Source organism: Nyctereutes procyonoides, unplaced genomic scaffold (genome assembly GCF_905146905.1).
Source record: "Nyctereutes procyonoides isolate TBG_1078 unplaced genomic scaffold, NYPRO_anot_genome, whole genome shotgun sequence".
Classification (NCBI taxonomy): domain Eukaryota; kingdom Metazoa; phylum Chordata; class Mammalia; order Carnivora; family Canidae; genus Nyctereutes; species Nyctereutes procyonoides.
Window position 1 is genome coordinate 57684226 of NW_026575051.1, and position 24403 is coordinate 57708628.

Below are 24403 nucleotides of genomic sequence, written 5' to 3' on the forward strand. Positions count from 1 at the left end.
AGACTGGCAGAACAAACTCCACAACTAAAGTGAGAGAAGACACCACAATGGAGAAGGTAGGAAGTGCAGAGACCTGGCTTGGGAGAAACAGATCATGGCCGCTGAAGTGGGGAGGCATCCATGGCCTTGGAGGAGGGTGAGAGACTAGTGCACAGCGGCACACACAGAGAAAATAAATCCTCATAGCAACTGGCTGGGAAAGCAAGAGGGCCTGGATATTGTGAGCTCTGGCAACCAGTGGGACTTAAAATCTAGAGTTTTTAAAGGTCAGAGGGCTTGGCTGGGATAGAACCCAGAAGTCACTGTGCTGCTGTTGAAGAGAAGGCAGGCAAATAGCACATGGACATATAGTGCGGAAACAGTGATCTGAAGAGTACCTGGGGCACACAGTAGGGAAGTTATTTGCTTATCTTGGAGTGCATCCCAGAGAGACAGCATTCAAAGAGAGACCCTTCTGGGAACAAAGGAACTGGCAGGCACCATTTTCCTCCCCCCACTCCTTAACATAAGCACAGGGCCACCTGTGGAAGCCACTCACTAGCTAACTTGTTTATACCAATACTTCTCCACTCCCGCCCATGGAACAGCCCCTTTACTTCACATTTACTTTAGTCCCAGGGCAGTGGGCCCCCTTCCCCAGAAAACCAGTCCAGTCCCTTGCCCACACCTCATCTCCCCATGTGGAAATTTTGCAGGGCCTCAATTCTGGCAGCAGCGGTAACAGGTCTCAGCACAAACCAACCAGAGCATACCTAGTTAAGACCTGACACATCTGAGACACATCCGGCTAGCTCAGTTGGAAGGACATGTGACTCCTGACCTTGGGGCTGTGAGTTTGAGCTCCACATTAGGTGTAGAGATTATTAAAAAACAAAACAAAACAAAAAACCAAACACTTGCCACATTCAGACCAGGGACCAAACACTGCCACAACAGACACAGAGGGCATCTGCAGATGACTGACCTCAAGGATAAAGTAGCCAGGACACAACAATAGATTGCATGCAGCACATGCTGGACATACTCCCTGAAGTGCCAGCCCTAGATAATAGGGGACATTATATAATAGGGCATTATATGATCTCTCCACAAAGCCATTACTCTCAAGAATAGGATACATAGCTGACTTTCTTAACCCATAGAAACAAGCATAGGGACTTAGACAAAATGAGAAGACAGAGAAATTTGTCCCAAATGAAAGAATAGGACAAAGCCATGGCCAGAGATCTAAGTGAAACAGCCATAAGGAACATGCCTGCTGGAGTATTTAAAGCAATGATCATAAGGATATTCACTGGATTTGAGTAAGGAGTGGAAGACATCAGTGAGACCCTTAACACAGAGATTAAAAAGAACCAATCAGAGATGAAGAGAACAATAAATGAGATTAGAAACACATCTGATGATATAACAAACAGTATGCTGGAAAAAGTAGAGGAATGAATTAATGACCTAGAAGATAAAATAATGGAAACTAATCAAGCTGAAAAAAAAAAGAGAGAGAAAAGAATTACACAACATGAGAACAGACTTAGGGAACTCAGTGATTCCATCTAACATAATAACACTTGTATTATAGGGTCCCAGAAGACGATAGTGAAAGGGGTGCAGAATATTTATTTGAAGAAATAATAGCTGAAAACTTTCCTAATCTGGAGATGAAAACAGATAAACAGATCCAAAAGGCACAGAAAAGCCCCAAGAAAATCAACAAAAGCATATCCACACCAAGACATATTGTAATTAAATGGGCAAAATGCAGTGATAAAGAAAAAAATTTAAAAGCAGCATGATAAAAGAAGACAGTTACATAGAAGGGAAAGCCCATAAGGTCATCAGGAGATTTTTCAGCAGACACTTTCCAAGTCAAAATGGAATGACATGATCTATTCAAAGTGCTAAATGGGAAAAATCTGCAGCCAAGAATACTCTATCCAACAAGGCTATCATCTGGAATAGAAGGAGAGAAAAAGTTTCCTAGACAAATTCTAAGAAGGATGTATGTACAGGCGTACCTCAAGAAGCCAAAAAACTCTCAAATAAACAACCTGACCTTACACCTAGAGGAGGTAGAAAAAGAAAAACAAACAAAACCTAAAACCACCAGAAAGAAGGCAATAAAAGAGATCAGAGCAGAAATAAATGATATAGAAACTAATAAAATGAAACAAAACAATAGAACACCTCAGTGAAACTAGGAGCTGGTTCTTTGGGGGAAAAATCTATAAAATTGATAAACCTCTAGCCAGATTTATCAAGAAAAAAAGGGAAAGGACTTAAATAAATAAAATCACAAATGAGAGAGGAGAAATAACAACCAATACCACAGAATTACAAACAATTATAAAAGAATAGTATGTCAAACTGTATGCCAACAAATTGGACATCCTAGAAAACTAAATTCCTAGAAACATATAAACTACCAAAAGTGAAACAGGAAGAAACAGAAAATTTAAATGGATTACCAGCAAAAAAATTCAATCAGTAATCAAAAAAAACCCAACAAACAAAAGTCCAGGAACAGATGCCTTCAGAAGTTAATTATATCAAACATTTAAAGAAGTATTAATATCTATTCTTCCCAAACTATTCCAAAAAATAGAAAAGAAAGGGAAATCTCCAAATTCATTCTATGAGGCCAGCATTACCCTGATACCAAAACCAGATAAAGACACCACTAAAAAAAGAGAACTATAGGCTAACATCTCCGATGAACACAGATGTAAAAAAAAGAACCTCAACAAAATACTAGCAAACCAAATCAACACATTAAAAAAAAAAATCATTCATCATGATCAAGTGGGATTTATTCCTGAGTTGCAATAGTGGTTCAATATTCACAAATCAAGCAACATGATACATCACATCCACAAACATAGGATAAAAACCATATGATCATTTCAATAGATGCAGAAAAAGCATTTGACAAAGTACACCATCTATTCATGATAAAAGCCCTCAAAAAGTAGGTTTAGAGGGAATATACCTCAACATAATGAAGGTCATAATATGAAAAACCCACAGCCAATATCATCCTTAATGAGGAAAAACTGAGAGCTTTTCCCCTAAGGTCAGGAACAAAACAAGGATGTCTACTTTCACCATTTTTTATTATAGTACTGGAAGTCCTAACCACAGCAATCAGACAAGAAAAAGATATAAAAGGAATCCAAATTGGTAAGGAAGAAGTCAAACTTCCACTATTTGCAGCCAACATAATACTATATATATATATATATATATATATATATATATATATATATAGCACCAAAAAACTGCAAGAACTGATACATGAATTCAGTAAAGTTGCAGGATACAAAATCAATATACAAAAATCTAGGGTGCTTGGGTGGCTCAGTGGGTTAAGCATCTGCCTTCGGCTCAGGTCATGGTCCTGGGGTCCTGGAATTGAGCCCCACATCAGGCTCCCTGCTCAGAGGGGAGCCTGGTACTCCCTCCCCCTCTGCCTCCCTCTACCTCTATCTGCCACTCCTCCTTGCGCTTGCTCTCTGTCAAATAAATAAATTGAATCTTTTTAAATAATATACAGAAATTTGTTGCATTTCTATTTCCATACACCAATAATGAAGCGGCAGAAAGAGAAATAAAACAATCCCAGGGAGCGTGGGCGGCTCAGTCAGTTGAGCGACTGACTCAATTTTGGCTCAGTTCATGATCTCAACGTCCTGGGATCGAGCCCTGTGTCAGGCTCCCAGCTCAGCAAAGAGTCTGCTTCTCTCCCTCTCCCTTTTTCTCTGCCCTTCCTCCACCGTGCATGCTTGTGTCTTCTCTCTCTCAAATAAATAAATCTTTAAAAAAAAAATCCCATTTACAATTACACCAAAACCAAGATACATAGGAATAAACCAAATCAAAGAGGTGAAAGACCTATACTCCAAAAACTATAATAAACACTGATGACAGAAATTGAAGATGACACAAAGAAATGGGAAGACATTCCATGCTCATGGATTGGAAGAATAAATATTGCTAAAATGTCTATACTACCCAAAGCAATTTACACATTTAAAGCAATCTCTATCAAATCTCTATCAAAATACCAACAGCCTTTTCATGGAACCAGAATAAAAAATCCTAAAATTTGTATGAAATCACAAAAGACTCCAAGTAGCCAAAGCAATCTTAAAAAAAAAAAAAGGAAAGCTGGAGGCATCATAATTCTGGACTTCAAGTTATATTACAAAGCTGCATAATCAAAACAGTATGAAACTTGCACAAAAATCAACACATAGATCAGTGGAACAGAATAGGAAACTCAGAAATAAACCCACGATTTTTAAAGTTTTATTTCTTTATTTGAGATAGAGAGTGAGGATGAGCAGGTGGGACAGGCAAAAGGAAGGGGAGAGACAGACTCCCCACTGAGCAAGGAGCCAGATGCAGGGCTCCATTCCAGGACCCTGAGATGCTTAACCAACTGAGTACCCAGGCACTCCTGAACCCACAATTATATGGTCAATTAAACTCTGACAAGGCAGGAAATAATATCCAATAGGAAAATATTGTCTCTTCAATAAATGGTGGTGGGAAAACTGGACAGGTACATACAAAAGAATGAAATTAGACCACTTCCTTACACCATACACAAAAATAAACTCAAATGGATTAAAGACTTTTAAATGTGAAACCTGAAACCATAAGAATCCTAGCAGAGAACACAGGCAGTAACAACTTTGACATCGACCACAGTAACTTCTTTCTAAATATGTTTTCTGAGGCAAGAGAAACAAAAGTAAAAATAAACTATTGGGACACATTAAAATAAAAAGCTTTTTGCACAGCAAAAGAAATAAAACTAAAAGGCAATGTACAGAATGGAAAAAGATATATATTTATACACACACACACACACACAAACAATATTATTCAGCCATAAAATAAAACAAAATCTTGCCATTTGCAACAACATGGGTGGAACTAGAGAGTATAATGCCAAATGAAGTTAGTCCAAAGACAAATAATATGATTTTACTTATATGTGAATTTAAGAAACAAAACAAATGAGCAAAGAGGAGAAAAAAAGACAGAGAAAGATAAATTAAAAAACAGACTCTTAACTATACAGAACAAACTGATGGTTACCAAAGGGGAGGTGGGAGTGGGAGGAAATAGATAAACAGGTGATGGGGATTAAGGAAGTATTTGTTGCAATGGACATCAGGTGATGAATGGAAGTACTGAATCACTACATTGTACATCTGAAACTAATAGAACACTGTATGTTAACTGGAACTAAAATAAAAACTTAAAAATATATACATATATAAAATGCATATATAAAACTTAAATATACACACACACATAAAGTAGAGAGATGGCTGAAAGGAGTGACACCTTCAAAAGTTGAATTCAACTAATTTAATATGAAAGCCAATAAATAGCCAATTAAGAATAGGATTGTAATAAACATTGTTTGGTAGCAGGAGGGAGTGATTAACTTTAGAAATTAACTAAATTGTCTTTAAGATAATTTACAAGAAAATATGAGAGCCCTACCTCTGTCTTCACTGAAAGCTGGAATATTACAATTGAAGGAAGAGTTAAAAAAAAAAAGAAAAAAAAAAAAAAAGGAAGGTCCACCTTGCCTAGCAGCATCGTAACAGCAACCACAAGCATGAGTACTTCATTTTCACATGTTTGCTTTCCTACATATTAATAGAGATTAGGAAGTCTGTTTACTTTGAATGGAAAACAGGATTTCACCTACTATGACAATTATGATTGACAGGGTCTGCCTGCAGTGCTAGATTGAGAATGATTCTGAGGCTGAATCCAGACTCAGCAGAACTATTATGAATGATTAATAATAATGTCTGCTATAAGTAAAAATGGGGTGGGGGGCAGGGGAATGGAAGATATATGCTATGTACTTAACGTCTTTAATATCTTGCATTTTCTCTGAAAAATTATATCCTATTTGCAGGATCCCACAAAAAAGATAAATTTAACTCATTTAATATTAAAGTCAACTACCATCAATCAATCAAGAGATAAGATTACAATGAACACTGTTTGGGGAAATCTACCCAGGCCATAAGCCACTCTTTCTTTTTTCAGAAACATTCCCTGATCCAGGAGGCTGGGATCCCATGCCCCTAGTTACAAGTGACTGATCCCTGGGTGTGTCCTAATCCAACATGGGGTAACAAAGTTTCTCTCTTAAGAATTCAGAATTGGGATTCATAGTCGGTTTTGGTTTTATATATGCAGAACTGCAACGTATGTAAAATATGAAGATAATGTGCTACCATTCAGAGAGAGAAGCAGAGAAACTACTCATTCTGTGAGGAGATGAACAAAGAAAATCCAGAGCCAGAGAAACTAGGGAAATAAGGAGAATATTCTCTGGATTCCTGAGAACCTTCCTGTCCCTGTATCCCCAACCTGTACCTCCCTTCACCTAGATTCTTAGATTCTCTTTTCTTCATTTAAGTTAGCTCGCATTGATTTTTTTTTTATTTATAGCCAAAGGATCTTAACTAATAAAGGATAATAGGGTTGCAACAGGGTAAAAGAAAATATTATTTTAGAAGAAGAGGCAAGAAATATATATATAAGGGAACAAGCAGAAAGAAAAAAAAATCAAATTACTTCTTAACCTACATTAAAATGATGGCAGAAATTAATTCCTTCAGTTTTGTACCCTCTTTTTAAAGAGTATATGTGATAAACTTAACAAAACCTGACCTTTGTTTCTTCTGTCCTCACTGCATCCAGCAGATAATGCAGAAGTTCCTGACTATCCTGTTGCTGGAAACTTTTAAATCGAGGGGCCCTATGATTTAAAAACAAAACAGAAAAGAAAAAAAAGAAGGTCATTTCATCAACAATATATTACTACCATCTAAAATCATTTTTAAATAACACATAGTCAAAGATTCAAGTTAGTCTTTTTCTACTAACTAAACACTGCTCCAATTAAGATGAGATCTTAGGTACACAGAGAATAATATGGCTATCATTTATCAAGCAACTACTACATGCAAGCATAGTACATACGTGTTAAGCTTTATATATGAATGTCAAGTCATAAAATTCTCAAACAAGCTTGGGAGGCACTATTTTCTCCACTTTAAATATCAGGGCTTAGAGGGATTATTTACATAATTTATAAAGTCACAAAACAAGCAAAAAAACAGTATTCAAACCCAACCCCCCATGATCTACTATCTTCCTATCCTGAAAAACCAAAAGAAAAAAAAAGAGGTTATTTAGATTAAAATAAAGAACTATAAACTGGTATCTCTGTGAATATATTGATTTTAAGGATTTAGCAATTAGATATCTTTGTAGTAAGTAAAGGATCAGGTGTTATTTCTGGAGACATCATAACAAACAAATATTTAGCTGATTTCAGTCACTTTAAAGAGTAGTATTTTCTGCAATAAACTATAATACTAAAATAAGCATTTTGCCTTAAATGAAAATAAGTACTAAATTTAGATAGTGCTCTAAGCTGGAGAAAGAATTTTGTCCAAATAATATAAAACAGTAAGAATATATTATGGCAGAAGTTTACAATGGTCTCCTTAGGATATGTGTAACATATCTCATTTGATATGCACAGCAGTGCTGTTACAAAATTCATAATTAATATAAACTCTGTTTTACACTTGAGAAAACTGAAGAACAAGCTGAGTGCCTGACATAAATCCAGGTCTTCTGATTCTTAAGGTCCAATACTTTAAGTATTATTCCTTATCTCATAATTAATATTCACTCCAATAATGCATTAATGTGAGTCCCTGGTGCCAAAAAGCTATCTGAAATAGTAGTGAGTCTAGCCTGTAACAGGAGCCGTAAGTTCAGTTACTCTTAAGTAGCAAAAACAGCATGATGTTGAAAAGACTTTGACTTACTCCCCTTGTGGGCTTCTCCTTTTGCATGTGGTGGTATTGCTCACCTTCTAGATCAGAGTTGAGGACAGAAACCAAGATGGACACACATCCCAACCCTATTTGGATTCCATGGCTGGAGTCCATGAAAGGCTGAAATTGCATAACATGACATTTGTGCTGTAGGCATCAAGGAAGGCCAGTGATTTAGAAGAAGACTGCAAGAGGAAACCAGGGAATCCTTCAGAGATTCTTATCTGCCTGGCGGCAGATAGGAAGAACAGTCTATTGCTTTCAAAACAGATGCACAGGATAGAAATTATCCCTGAACAAAGGAGAAACTGTTTCCACCATGTCTCTGCCTATAGCTCCATCTCAACTATGCACAGAGCAATTACCACCTTCTAAACCACTCAAGAAAATTTAACAAAGCTAGATTTTTTTTTTCTTCTTCTACCTAGGACTGGGTAAAAAATTCTATGATGACTTATAGATCTCTAATGGAGCTTATCTGAACTACTAATACCAAAGAGATCTTCAAACCTAAAAAGAGAAAAATCACCAAATATGAAAAGATTCATCCTATTCAAAATGAAGGGAACATGAAACATACACAGGAAATGTACCTTAGTAAAAGTGTTATTGTGGGAAAGAGGAGAAAACTTGAAAAAAAATCTCAAGTTGTAAGAAGAAAATGTATGCATACTCATGAAACAGGAATAGATTAACAAGAAAAAGAAAGTTAGGAGCACCTGAGTGGCTCAGTGGTTGAGCGTCTGCCTTTGGCTCAGATCATGATCCTGGGGTCCTGGGATTGAGTCCCAAATTAGACTTCCTGTGGGGAACCTGCTTCTCCCTCTGCCTATGTCTCTGCCTCTCTTTGTGTCTCTCATTAATAAATAAACAAAATCTTAAAAAAAAAAAAAAAGAAAAAAAAAGATATTTAGAACAAGAGAGAATTTGTGGAGATGTCTTGTGGATGAAGATGAATCAATCTGTTGATAATCAAAAACCTCTCTCTAGTCAAAGCATATTGACAAAATATAAAAAAAAAAAGCTAAACAAAACAAAAAACAAAGGCATAACCTGAATTAAATACAAATAAATCCCACAGAGCAAAAATAGAACAAAATAGCAGAGGTAAAAACAGACTTTATGGGTTAAAGGCTCAGCTCTGAAGAGTAAAGGAAATGAAAAATACTCCACCTCAGACAGGAACCAGAACTGGGCGCACTATTTAAGGTTGCCTGACCTTGCCAAGAGCTTCAAAGGAAGCCCTCAGGCAAACGTCTAAAGCTACAACACAACCCAGACATAGCCTAGGGACCTGAAACTAGGCCAGACCTTCTACAGACTCTCCTCACATCCCCCAAACAAGTGGCAGGCAGCAGGGTAACTGTGAGCCAGTATGAGACCTGGATCTCCAAGGCCAGCCCAGAGTGCAGAGGCTAGTTTGTATTAATATTTGAAATTTTTATGCATACAGGAGAGGGATATGAGGCAGGGAGGCCATGGAAGGGAGAGGAGGTAAAGAAAATGGCAGGGAAGCAAGGAAGGGTAGAGGACATGGAAGGGGCAAAAATGGGGAAAAGGCAAAACATTCAACAACTGTGTTCTTTGGCAGCACATATACTAAAGAAAAATCAATAACTGAGGTGAATTTTCTTTACTCCAAAATATTTTATAGAACTGTCCCAAAGCTGTTACAATATGTTAAGAGTGTACAAAAATCTAAAGACATAACTGTCAAAGGCCTATATGTTAGGAAAAGTAGGGGAAAAAATTTAAAAGGACAAATAGATACTGATACATTAGCCAAATGAAAATATTAGAAATAGGAAAATAAAATCACAAGTATAAAAATACAAAAGATGGGATAAACTCTAAACTATACACAGTGGAAGGGTCAATTTGCAAATTAAAGATATAATATACTATACTTTCACTCTATCTTAAGAATTTGTTGGCACTCCGTAAGGCACATGACATACCACAGAATATCACAGAACTGAGAATATATATCATAGATAATGATACAGATGTGTGTGTGTGTGTGTGTGTGTGTGTAAAAGACTGAATGCTCTGCCCCTAAGATCAGAAACAAAGCAAAGATGCCTACTTTACCACTCCAACATTGTACTGGAGGTCCTTGCCAGTTATATAAGGTAAGAAAAATGTATAAAAGGATACAGAGTGGAAAGAAATAAAATGGTCTTTATTTACCAATGACATTGTTGTCATAGGAAATCCCAAGGAATCTACATAAACCTATTATAACCAGTAAGTGAATTGAGCAAGGGAGCAAGAAACAAGACCAATATACAAAAATCAAGTGTACTTCTGCATATTAGGAATGTACACTAGAAACTAAAATTTTTTTAAAGTACCAATTTACAATAAATAGTGTTTAAGAATGTGAAATTCTTAAGGTAAATCTAACAAGATAGTGCAGAATTTGTAAGCTGGAAACCACAAAATCTGATGAGAAAAATCAAATACCTAAATAAGGGAAAAGATATCTCATAATCATACATTGGAAGACTCAATATTCTTAAGATGTCCTCTCCAAACTGATCACTAAATGCAATCTCAATTAAAACAAACGGATTCTAAAATTCATATAGAAAAGGAAAGGACCTGGAGTAGTTAAGAAAAAATAGTTTGAGCACTCACACTATCCAATTCTAAGACTGACTATGGAGATGGGTGGCTCAGCGGTTGAGCATCTGCTTTTGGCTCAGGGATTAAGTTCCACATCAGCCTCCCTCCGGGAAGCCTGCTTCTCCCTCTACCTGTGTCTCTGCCATTCTCTCTGTCTCTCATGAATAAATAAATAAATAAAGTCTTAAAAAAAAAAAAGACTATGAAGCTACAGCAATGGAGACAGTGCAGAACTAGGGTACAGACAGATGTGTAGATCAATGGAACAGAAGAGTCCAAAAAACAGACTCAACATATATGGCTTTAATCTTGAGATTTTTTAAATATATATATTTTTAAAGTAAACAGAACAAAGCAAATGCAATTTTTAAATTTTTTCAAATAGTGTTTGATCCAATAATTCTATTTATCCCACAGATGTACTCTCCCAAGTGCAATACACACACATTAAATCAAATAAGTCACACCTGCATGTGCTAATATGGAAAAATGTAAAAAACATATTAAGCAAAACAAGCAAGTTGCAAACAATTTGTATATACATCTGTGCAAGGAATCACTTTTGAAAAAATAAATAAGGTACAAATAATAGCACTTCGAACTTTTATCCATGAGCATCTTTTATTTTAACAATTAAAAAAAATCTATAAATCTTTGGGAAAGCTGGGTGGCTCAGTGGTTGAGCGTCTGCCTTCGGCTCAGGTCCTGCAGCAGGCTCCCTGCATGGAGCCTGCTTCTCCCTCTGCCTATGTCTCTGCCTCCCTGTGTCTCTCATGAATAAATAAAAAAATAAAATCTTTATAAAAAACAAAAAAAGATACAAAACAAAGTTATTTTTGACAGAGCCAAAACAAATTTATGCAGCACATAGAATCCTAAAAACTTTTTAACTCTGCGAGTATCAATGTCTGACACTTTTACAGAATTTTTTATTCTTCAGGCTTTGAAAAAACAGCATTTGCCAACTGAATGAAACATAATAAACCCTCTATATTTTGTACTACATTTAAAATATCATGGCACATGATGCTAAGTGATACGAGCCAGTCACAGAAAGACAGTGTGATTCCATTTATAGTCAAATTCATAGATCAGAGTGCAACAGTGTCTACCAGGGGCTGGAGTGAAGGGGAAACGAACATGCAGGCATAATCAGTGGGCATGAACTTTCACTCAAGCAAGTTGGATAAGCTCTAGAGATCTGTTGCTGAGCATTGTACCTAAGTCAACAATAATACATTGTCCACTTAAAAAATTTTAAGAAGGCAGAGCTCATGCTAAGTGTTCTTTCCACAATTAAATTTTTTTTTAAATTAACATTGGTACAGTTCTATGAGATAAAGTACAATATATTTTATATATACCATGGCACAAATAACTAGCTTAAATTGAAATCTTAAAGCCTTTACACAAAGATACACAAAAATGCAAGTTTCCATTTAAAGAATTTTATTTCTAACTATTTTAGTAATTGTGGACTGGGACCTAGTTCATGAGGTCCATGACAAGGTCTATTTTTAATATATTATACATTGTGTACCCTTAGATTCTAACAAGTATCTGACATAAATAAGTTCTCCATTTTTTAGATGAAAGAAAAAAATGAAAGAATTAAAGTTAAGTCAGCTCCTTTATGGTATATATTTATTCCTAGGCACACAGGATTTTGTTTTTGAACACAGAGTACTATCTTGAGAAATCCACTGAAACTCTGTTTGCCTCAATGCTCAGCTTTAAAAATAAAGAAGGCACCTGGCTGGCTTAGTCAGTAGAGCATGCAACTCTTGATCATGGGTTGTGAGTTTGAGCCCTACATTGTGGGTAGAGTGTACTTAAAAAAATAATAAAATAAAAGAAAAAAATAAGAAAACTAGATTTAGATGACCTATTATCACACCTTTTAGATTTTATAATTCTATAATTTTCTTACTTTTTGTTATTACACCTTGGGCTTCTGAATCAGGACAAAGCTCTATTTGAATCCTGGCTTTGTCACTATAAAGCGACGTAAGCTACTCAACTTCTGTGAGTCTCAGTTTCCTATTTATAAAAAGAGGATAAACAAGCACTTCTTTAGAGTACTATAAAACATAATTTACATAAAGCACAGAGCTGCAACTAAATAAATACTAGTTCTTTGTTTTGAGAGTCTAAACAATAGTGATGCTTCAGTAAGAGTGAAACTACTCATATTATGTGATACAACAGAATTTCATAACTCATAATTATTTGTATCAAGAAATTAGATGCACCCACTTCTGACAAAGCTGATTAAAAAGAACTTTAGGAGAAAGTGGTCCTTTTTCAGTCTCCTTCATGCTGTGAAGAAACAGGAACAAGGCTGAGGTCAATGGTCCAGGGCTTGAAAGTTCCACTATTAATGGGTCCTTTAAAAACATGATCAACATTATGTCAGAAATATGCAATTTTAAAATTAAATATTATTTAAAAATCTAAGAGTTATACTTCGCTTACATGATGACAACTAAATTGGCTTAAGTGAATAAATTTCATTCCTATGTATGTAAAATGAATATTAGAAAATAGAATTAAATGCCTTATCTTGAACACAAGTATACTCATATCCTCTGGCCCTTACTTAATAAAACTATTAGCTAAGAGTGAAATCACCAATCTTTAGTTGCTTATAACTTAATGTGCTCTCCTAGGGGTGCCTGATGGGCTCCGTCATGCAGTTTCATCTCAGGGTTGTGAGTTCGAGCTCCACAATGGGAGTAGAGATCACTTAAAAAAACAAAATCTTAAAAAAATGTGCTCTCCTAAAAGTAAAATTACTTATCTACTTGATATTTGTACATCTTTATTTGTCATCACAAATTACATTTATTACCAAAACTCCATACCCTTCTTTTCCCCAAAAATTCTACTAATAAAATAAGGAATTGGAAAATAGGCACAAAATTGGTATGTCACTCTCCCTCTTTTACAAGAGTCATAAAGCTTAGACAAGAGCAGCTAAAATTGTGTAAAGAAGAAACCCATTTTATTCTAGAATTTTTTCCCCTCCAGGTTTTGCTTTCTAAAATGTTATCTTCACCAATAACCCTCTCTTCTTACAGACAATGAAAAAAAAGCATATCCCAAATATAATCTTGGGACACTACAGAATGTTATCTTCTAAGACAACTGTCAAATACATTGTCTCATTCATGTATTAATGAAATACATGTTACATGGATATTTTCTACCAACTATCCTTAAAGATCTACCTTCTAACTAAAACCACAGAACAGACAAGCTATAATTTCCCATAGCTTCTGAATATCAAGTGCTCTCTGCCATGCTGAAGACATGAACAGACATTTCTCCAAAGAACACATCCAGATGGCCAACAGACACATGAAAAGATGCTCAGCATCACTCATCATCAGGGAAGTGCAAATCAAAACCACAATGAGATAGCACTTCACACCTGTCAGAATGGCTAAAATCAGAAACACAAGAAACAACAAATGTTGGGCCAGGATGTGGGAAAAAAGGAACCCTCATGCACTATTGGTGGCAATTCAAACTGGTATAGTCACTGTGGAGAGAGTATGGAGGTTCCTCAAAAAATTAAAAATAGAACTACGGTATGATCTGGTAATCACTCTACCTAAAGAATACAAAACCACTAATTCAAAGGGATATATAAATCCCTGGTATTGCAGCATTATTTACCATAGTCAAATTATAGAAGCAGCCCAAGTGTCCATCAGTTGAAGAATGGATAAAGATGTGCAATACATACAGTGGAATATTACTCAGCCATAAAAACGAATGAAACCTTGCCATTTGCAAGAACATGGATGGACCCTGTCAGCATTATTCTAAGTGAAATAAGTCAGACAGAGAAAGACAAATACCATAGGATGTTACATGTGGAATTTAAAATAAAACAAAAACCCCAAAACCAGCTCATAGGCATAGGGAACAGATTGGTGGTTGCCAGAGGCAGGGGGTGAGGGGATGAGTAAGATGGGCAAATGAGGTTAAAAGGTACAAACTTCCAGATATTAAAAGAAAAAAAAAACACCTATGAAAAACCTACAGTTCACTAACATCAGGAATGAAGTTAAAGACTAAATATTTTCCCCTTACTTTGGGGATTTTAGGCAAGGAGGTCTGCTCTCATCATTTCTATGCAATATGTTACTAGAGGTTCAAGGTACAATAAGGTAAGGACAAGAAACAAAAGGCATATATAATTTACAAATTATATATGTAATTTGGGACTCGATCCCAGGGCCCTGGGACAAAGTAAAACTCGTGATTCAAGGAGTAGTGATCTACATTGTAGTTCTCCAGCTCAGGTCAACTCTAGGTCCCAAAGACTTAAGTTCTAAGATTGAAACTCTCCTCTTAGAATAACACACACCCAAAGGGTCAGCTATATCAAATTACCTCACTACACTTCAGAAGAGGGCACTGGGATCTGCCATAAAAATTTTAAGGGGTTGAACAGGCAATAAGTTTACAGGCTACCTTTTCAATAAAGCAAAACAACAATACTGTCTTTCAAAATGCCTTCTTGGAAGAAAAAATCCAAGATTACTCCATTGGGCTAAGAATTTTTGGAACTCCCCTTTCTTAAGTGTTTTCAAAAGCTATGAACTATATATACATTCTCTTCCTCTAAAACACAGACATATGAATCCATTTCTAACTAAAAACATTATTACTAGTGTCAGTGCTCTCCGGCCAAAGACTACCAGGAACACGCTGGTAGTTGAAGAGGGATGTATTACTTGCTGCATTTAGGGAGAACACACACCATGGGAAAGCATGGCATGTCTCAATAAGAGGGTACTGGAAAGAATGGAGATAGGATTTGGGCTTTGGCTGAATAAGCTGGGGGAGAGTATAAGGAAGCAAAAGTTTGCTCTCAATTGAGTGCTGTCAGGGGGAAGCAATTCTTGACTGGGTATCGATAAATTTTATCTCTGAGTTAGGATAACCGAAATTCCAGTCCCTTTGGGAGATAAGAATGAGGCTAAAGCTGTAACTAGTAAAGAAGTAGCAGGCTCTCACCTTGGTCAAAAGAGGGTCCTTGGGATTTTTCTAAGTGGTAGACTAACCCGGTTTTTGTCTGTGTTTAGATAAAATTATGAAGGGGACTTGCTTTGTCTTATTTTATCAGTCTCCGAGCAACCTAGCCTGAGGTTGGCTTTCTCTGAGATTGTTTGAACAATATGGCCTAACTGTGGGTGCCAGGCCAGCTTCTCAATGTTAAGGGCTGTTTTTTTTTTTTTTTTCTTTTTTCTTCTGTTCTCACTAGCTTAAAAGCCTATTTTCAGACTAGGCTCCAAAAAACCTTTTGATGCTATTAAAATGAAATCTACCTTTATTTTTTTTAATTTTTTTATTTAGTTATGATAGTCACAGAGAGAGACAGAGAGGCAGAGACACAGGCAGAGGGAGAAGCAGGCTCCATGCACCGGAAGCCCGACGTGGGATTCGATCTCGGGTCTCCAGGATCGCGCCCTGGGCCAAAGGCAGGCGCCAAACCGCTGCGCCACCCAGGGATCCCCTGAAATCTACCTTTAAAGAACTAAAATGCGGGATCCCTGGGTGGCGCAGCGGTTTGGCGCCTGCCTTTGGCCCAGGGCGCGATCCTGGAGACCCGAGATCGAATCCCACGTCGGGCTTCCGGTGCATGGAGCCTGCTTCTCCCTCTGCCTGTGTCTCTGCCTCTCTGTCTCTCTCTGTGTGACTATCATGAATAAATAAATAAAATCTTAAAAAAAAAAAGAACTAAAATGCTGTATTTAAGCAAATGTTACCAATAACTACAAAACAGGAGTCCCAGACATTTTGCTCAACAAAATCCAAATCCCTTTTATTTGAAAGCTGTCTTAAATTTTTGTATTGTTAGACCTCTATCTTGAAGATATAACCTTAGAATTTTTAAATCTGATTATTTTCAAACTGCTTTTGAATTATTTTTTCAAAATTTTTTTTCAAAACATCATCTCAGTTAACAGTGCTAAGAAATATAAAGATAGATTTTGGCACCATCAGTCGTCCATCTAAAAAGAGCTAATATCCAGGTAGTCATACTTCTTACCAGCTGAGAGTCTGAGGAAGGAAAAATCTTGAGTTTTGTACCATTTTCTTTGTTCTCATTCATCAGTTCCATAAGAATGTAAGACTGGGCCAAGTTCTAAAAGAAAACAAACGTAAAGTCTTGGGATTTGGTTGTAATATGCCTCTGATTCTATGGAATAGTCTCTTAGACTCTCACATGTCATCTAGCATCGCAAAAAATATTTTTCTTAAGTTTTAAAAAACTTTACTGAGCAAATTTCAATTTATTATTTCTTAAGATTTTATTTATTTATGAGAGGCAGAGACACAGGCAGAGGGAGAAGCAGGCTCTCCGTGGGGAGCCCAATGAGGGACTCGATCCCAGGACCCTGGACCATGACCTGAGCCAAAGGCAGACACTCAACCACTGAGCCACCCAGGTGCCCCCACATTTCACATTTAATAAATGTCAGTATTGGGGCAGCCGGGTGGCTCACCAGTTTAGCACCTGCCTTCAGCCCAGGGCATGATCCCAGGGTCCTAGGATCAAGTCCCGCATCAGGCTCCCTGCATGGAGCCTGCTTCTAACCTCTGCCTGTGTCTCTGCCTCTGTGTGTGTGTGTGTGTGTGTGTGTGTGTGTGTGTCTTAAGAATGAATGAATAAAATCTTTATTTTTTTTATTTTATTTATTTATTTTAAATCTTTAAAAATAAATAAATAAATAAATAAATAAATAAATAAATAAATAAATAAATGTCAGTATTACAGACAGAACCACGATAAAACACAGAGAGAAGGCCTTTTGGAAGCAATGTGTGAAAAGGTGGTGTATGTATGTAAGTAGCAACAGTTAAAGATATCCTAAAACAAACAAGAAAACAGAAATTTCTAGGGGAACATTTAGCAGTCATTAGCTAGTTTATAGATACGTCAATAAATATAAATTAATCTTTTATATTTTACAAAGATTCCTGATGGCTCTTACCTGCATAACTGCATTAAAAAAGCAAGTATTTCCTAAATTTGAAATTCCTTTCACAGCTGTTACACTGCTTCCTTTTCTTCCCTTCTTTTCACCTGTTTCACATTTTTCTTCACAAAGTTTCAGGATTCTAGAAAATGCACCTAAGTTACAGAACACATAAGATGTAAAATTAAACATATACATCTATACATAAATAATTTGAAATAATTTAAATACATTAATTAAAATTAAGATTTTCCCCTGAATTGCTGTCCCTGAAAGGCAAGAACACAAACACAAATAAATGTCTCTGGCTTGTATCTTAACTGCTACACATTTATACCACATACCACACTGAAGAATAAATTCCACATGAATTAAATAGTAAAGCATAAAAGAATAAAGTTGAAACAAATCAAGAAGGAAACATCCAGATCTTGGTACCTAAATACCATTTCCCACTAAAAGAAATGAAAACTTCTTGAAGAAAAGGCTGATTCTCAACCTAGGGTGGCAAAGAAACAAAGTAAGCCTATAACACTTTTATTGTGAGCAGAAAATAAGGAAGGAAAATAAGAAAGTGATGACTAGGTTGAAATACTCATGGACCACTCCGAATAGGCTCCCACTGGTCCAATGTGAATATCAAAATAAAGAAGGGTAGTAATAGTTTACTATTCACTGAACAAAATGAGAATGAGTCAGAATCAATAATATGTTTTCTAAATGGGAAGAAAAGGGAAAAACTCTTCCATACAAGAAAATGCCAACAGGGACACCTGGGTGGCTCAGTGGTAGAGCGTCTGCCTCTGGCTCAGGTCGTGATCCCAGGGTCCTGGGACTGAGTCCCACATAGGGCCCTCAGCGGGGTGCCTGTGTTTCTCATGAATGAATAAATAAAATCTTAAAAAAAAAAAACAAACTGGGGATCCCTGAGTGGCTCAGCGATTTGACGCCTGCCTTTGGCCCAGGGCACAGTCCTGGAGTTCCAGGATCGAGTCCCATGGTGGGCTCCTGACATGGAGCCTGCTTCTCCCTGTACCTGTGTCTCTGCCTCTCTCTCTCTCTCTCTATCATAAATAAATAAATAAATCTTTAAAAAAAAACTAACAAGAAAATGCCAATGAACACACAGAAGAAATGTTGGAATTGTAAAATCACCATATAGTGGCAATTTTTTGGTATCATTCTTGCAACTTTTCTGTAAGATTGAAACTGTTAAAATGTTTAAAAAATTATGGAACTATATTATAATATAAAAAGCAAAATGCCTATATGTATGATACATATGTGCATCTTTTGGGCTCACTGGCTTACATAATTTATGAAAATTTGAAAATTATAGTATCAATTCATTTTTCAAAACAATATGAAAATGAAGAACAACTTCTAACATTTACAAACTGACATGATTGATCATATCTATTTCAACAGCACATTACTTGCTGAATCAAAATGTAATTTGAAGGGCTCTTGGGCTCAGTCAGTTAAGTGTCTGACTCGTGATTTCAACTCAGGTCATGACGTCAGAGTGGTGAGATTGAGCCCCAAGATGGGCTCCGTGCTCAGCACAAATCCACTTGAGATTCTCTGCTTCTCCCTCTGTGCTCCCCTTTGCCCTCACTCATGTTTTTGCCTTCTCAAATAAATAAAATCTATTAAAAATATAAACATATAATTTGGAGTTTGACAAGAAATTCCCAAGTTCTCAAGTCCTTTGGTTTTAACTGAAATACTCTTTTAAATTCCTTTAAACCCTCAGATTTTGTAGTTCTTTGCAAATATATGCTTTATTCATCTAATACTGACATACTGCCTTGCCTTGCTAATTAATTTTTAAATATTTGGCTGTCTCCCCAGCCAGACTGATGGAGATCAGAAAATGTCTTACTACTGCTCGTTTTTTTTTTTTTTTTAAGATTTTTTATTTATTTATTCATGAGAGACACAGAGAGAGGGGTAGAGACACAGGCAGAGGGAGAAGCAGGCTCTATGCAGGGAGCCTGATGTGGGACTCGATCCCTGGTCTCCAGGATCACGCTCTGGACTAAAGGCAGCGCTAAACTGCTGAACCACCCAGGGTGCCCTCTACTGCTCTTTCTTTACAAGGGTTTTGTAATGTTGGGGAGAACACACATAATAAAAATTCAATATAAATGAAAACATATCAGATTAAACAGCAGATTCAGTAGCATCTTGGCCCTCCATGCTTCTGATGAATTCTTAAGAGTAAATGAGTTAAGACATCCCCTCCCTTCCTGCCCTTTTATGCAACAGCATTAAGGGATATGAACAAGGCTAGAGGTGGTTTTCTGGGACAGAAACAGGGAGTAAACACCATAAAGAGAAACTTGAATCTCAGGTATGGGCAGACTGCTATCATTCACAACCTATTGGTTCAAATAAGGCTTGGCATCTGTGACTTTTGTCAGACAAAAGGCATCAATCAAGGGGGAGGCTCTCCCCCTAATTGTTGTTTGTGCCAAAATCCATACCTTCATAAGCTATTCTTCATACCCATCATTTATCTGTCCTCACTTTTTTCTCCTCTTTAATCATTTCCTGTAACTTCCTGGGGTTTTGTCTCAAGCTTATCTCTTATTTCTAATTGATTTTCTGAATTGCTAATATAAATTTTGCCTTTTATATCGACTTTGTGGTTTTCATAGCTTCTTGGCTTTTCTTTTAAACATATGGAAACGTGACCTCATTGAGAAAAATGAACTGGTGGTTTCTAAGGTTTTTTTTTTTTTCATTAAGTAAATCTACTGCAGGGAAAATATTTTTCTTTCAAGTCTTAGTAACTTTTATCTGTGACATAACATTTTCCCATAGAACTTATCACCCATTTTATTACTGTTCACTTATTCTTTTTTTTTTTAAGACTTATTTATTTGAAGTGGGGGGGGCACACAAGCAGAAGTAGGGGCAGATGGAGAGAGAACCCTTAAGCAGACTCCCTGCTGAGCACAGAGCCCAAAGTGGGGCTGGATCCCAGGACCCAGAGATCATGACCAGAGCCAAAATTAAGAGTCAACTGCTTAGCTGACTGAGTCACCCAAGGCCCCTGTTGGCTTATTCTTTAAACATTAGCCATTGTTACTGGATGTCTGTTGTCTAGGTACTTACGAGTTGTTTTTGACTCCCAACGCTAGAGTTCTGAGTTAACACCGAGAAAAATTAGCAAGATAGATCTCTTCTCCTGCTTCCATATATTAAAACAAGGATAAGAATTAAGCTCCATATTACAGCTTGGGGGAAAAGGCTGGTACAATCAATGGAGAGGTCACTGAAGTGCAGGGGCAAGGCACGGAGGAAAGCAAAAGCAGGAAAAAGCAAGACAGTACTCAAACCTGCAAGTGGATGTAAATGCAAATGAAAACAGCCAGTCAGGGGTTAAGAAGCACTACACAAACAAGAGGAGGCCCCATATGGGTCCTGGCTGGGTTTGCAAATGAGTCCACCTCTTCATTATATCTGAGATTCCAACTAGAGCCTAGAATTGGCTGCTTTCGGCTCTCGTTACAGTTGTTGCCACTAGATGGCTTCCTAGTGATTTTTAAGATCGTTAAAACAACAGAATAATTAAATCCAAGCATTAGCCCATCTTTTTGGCAAGGTTGTTCCTCTGGCTTTATGTTTACAAAGCTCAGTCTCCAACAGGTTAAGTGATTTGCCCAAAGTCACAATGACAGTCTTTTCATTACAAATCTATTGCCATTTTATCACCTAATTTCTCTCCAGTGATTTATGTACAATAAGAAGAATTATAAAAGATAGGAAGGCAAGAGTCTTACATATCTAGATATGCACAGCCCTGACAAATGACTCCTCAAAAGCATTTTGTTTAGTTCACTTTGCCATAATATATATATATATATATATATATATATATATATATACACATATATATATATTTTTTTTGCTTATTAACATGAAAAAATGTTGGGGAAAATAAACTATATAGATTATAGTAACCATAAATAAAATACGTATTTTTGTATTTTAATATTTTTATCATTCACTGGATAAATACTTCCAGAAATAAATTATATTTTATTCTTACAAGAATAACATTTTTTAAAACTGTAACACACAAATGATTATGTATCTGTGTACCACATTTACCCATCAGTTTTCAAAACATCTGGGATAGCAAACTAAAGTAAACAATGTTCATAAGACCATCTGGACAAAACTGCGGGCAAAAAAAAAAAAAGCATAAACATATGGAAAAACAGATTTTACCCTTCCCTTCAGCAGTAAGGGATGACAAATGTCGAACCTAGATATATCCACGCTTCACTGTGCGATGCTTTTCAGCATCACCTGGCTCTCCATGCAGAGCCACCAAATATGGACAGCACTGCCAGAAAGAACATATCCACAGGGCAACAGCAATAAAAATAGTTTATTTCATGGTTAAATAGCCACTTCACACAAGTGGCAAAGGTCTGTTTATTGACTTTTACATGTAAGTCTGTGAGAACATATTCAAAATTAATTATGCTATTAGACTTAAATAGATAATTTAAAATAAAATGACATTCTCTAAGAAGTATTTAAACGTGTTTTCAAAAATTTCTTTGAAGATTTACTCACTTTAGAGAGAGAGCGAGCAGGCAAGCACTGGAGGGAAAGGGGTAGAGGGAGAAAGAGAATCTCAATCAGAGTCCCTGCTGAGTACAGTTGCCAACACACAGGGCTCCATCTCACACCCCTGAGATCATGACCTGAGCTGAAATCAGGAGCTGGACACTTCACTGACTGAGCCATCCAGGCACTCCAAATATGTTTTAAAGTGCAAGTCTTTTGTTTCACTAAGTAGTCCACTTATGTAACAATTCAAATTCAATTGATTTATTAAATTTCCATTGTGTGTCAGGCACTATATGAACTACTATCTGTAACTTCATACTTAGTTGATTAGGATTTATAAAGACTGATACACAGGGAACAGCATAGAGATATTAAACCTCACATTCATGATAATGTCTTAGCAAAACGTTTAGAAACCAAGTAGACATGCACATTTTCTTATTAAGAAACTGTCAGCTGAGAATTTAAGATTCTGGTTTAAAACAAGGGTATCCAGGGGCATCGGGTGGCTCAGTAGGTTAACCATCTAACTCTTGATTTCAGATCAGGTCATGATCTCAAGGTTGTGGGATAGAGCCCCACGTCAGGTTCTGCACTCAGCTTGGAGCCTGATGGAGATTCTCTTTCACCCTCTCTTTCTAGCCCCTCTGCCCCATCAAATAAATCTTAAAAAAAAATTAAAAACAAGGGTATCTGAATCAGTCTCTCAAGAATTTGACATACAAATGTGTGTGTGTTTTAATAAAAAGCAATGTATTACTTCTAACAAAATGACTATAGATCATTTTGTCTTTAGAGACAACAAGCCTTTCTCAATCTGGCATTGACTTTTAGATCATGTTCACTTTAAGAACACTTCCTTTATAAACACAGAACCAAATGCACTAAGGACCGAACTTCAAGATGTTTGGAAGTATGGGATAATTAAAAGGATATGGCTGTTACGGCAATAACAAAAAAGACAAACTAAATAAAACTTGATTACCAATTATTTATTTAGTTCTCAACTTTTACCTGAAGCCATGAAATGCCCATAATTTAAAAGAATAATTAAAGATTTTCAGGGTTACAAAGTTACTATATCAAAAAGAACACCCTCTATCTCACCTCACTTATCTCTTTTATATTACCAACACTGTCATCAGATGTTGCACTTAGGTAATGAAATAAACAAAGGCCCAGAATGCAAAGGACATTGAGAGAAAGCTTTAGGCATTCCAGGTAAAATGTTTAGGCTCTGTAGTTACCCTTAAAGCCTATAATCTGAATACTGAAAGAGTTGCTGGTTAACCAAGTAGACCTGATAAGTTCTATACATACCTCAGATCTTGCAAGATAGAAAACTGGGTGAAGCACCAGCAAAGAAAAAAAATTTTTTTTCAGTAACTTAGCTAAGACTAGACTATTTAAAAAGTAATCTTAAGTACCTTAAGTACCTCAAATTTTTCTACCATAAAAATGACTCCAATATAAAGATCCTATGGTTATATTTTTTAAAACCAAATTTAAAAATATCATATCATATATAAAAGAGTAATATACAAGAAATTGTAGGTGAATATCTTCATAATAGTGGAGTACAAAAGTCTTTTCAAGGCATAGCCCCCAAAATGAAAAAAACTTTTACAGAAAACATTGATGGATCTGGTAATGAGAACATTAAAAACTTCATTATTGCCAAAAAATAAAACTCCTAAAAAGATAAACAAGCTAAATATGGAAAAAGAGGTATTTTTGTCAACTATACCCTTTGTATAATCTTTCTGGAAGGCAATTTAACAAATTAAAATCAATTTTAGGAATCAAAATTTAAGGTGTATTTCTAAACTGGCCAAAAATTTCCAAAAAAAAAAAAATAATAATAATCTATAGTAATAAAGAGCAAGTACAAAGAGATGCAGCTTTCATGGGAGAAAACTGAAAACAGTGACTAAGTAAATTTGTTGCCAAGCAGTATTAAATGTCTACCTTAAAATTATAAATATTTGTTATTACCTTGGTTAAACTAAAAGAGGAACACTAGTGATTCTCAAGTTTCTCACGGGCACAGGGAAAGTGAACTTATTTTGCAGTTTGCTTTAAGAAGAAGATTGAGAGTATTATTTCCTCTGAAAATTGTCCCCACTATAGATCATGAAATTGAGGGATCCCTGGGTGGCTTAGGGGTTTAGCGCCGCCTGCAGCCCAGGGCATGATCCTGGAGACCCAGGATGGAATCCCATGTCAGGCTTCCTGCATGGAGCCTGTCTCTCTCTCTCTCTCTCTCTCTCTCTCAAATAAATAAATCTTAAATAA

General features: G+C 36.3%; 1 protein-coding gene across 2 annotated transcripts in view; it reads right to left on the reverse strand.

Annotated features, from left to right (window-relative positions):
• USP45 (ubiquitin specific peptidase 45) overlaps window positions 1-24403 on the reverse strand; it is a 78764-nt gene that overhangs the window by 26758 nt on the left and 27603 nt on the right. Inside the window, exons 6-9 of one of the 2 annotated variants that reach the window (XM_055330726.1) lie at window positions 17531-17670; window positions 16585-16680; window positions 12774-12904; window positions 6709-6796 (exon numbers count right to left, since the gene is read on the reverse strand). In XM_055330726.1, coding sequence (XP_055186701.1) covers window positions 6709-6796; window positions 12774-12904; window positions 16585-16680; window positions 17531-17670 — 455 coding nt within the window. The remainder of the gene's footprint in view (window positions 1-6708; window positions 6797-12773; window positions 12905-16584; window positions 16681-17530; window positions 17671-24403) is intronic. The other variant, XM_055330727.1, reaches the window with a different exon arrangement.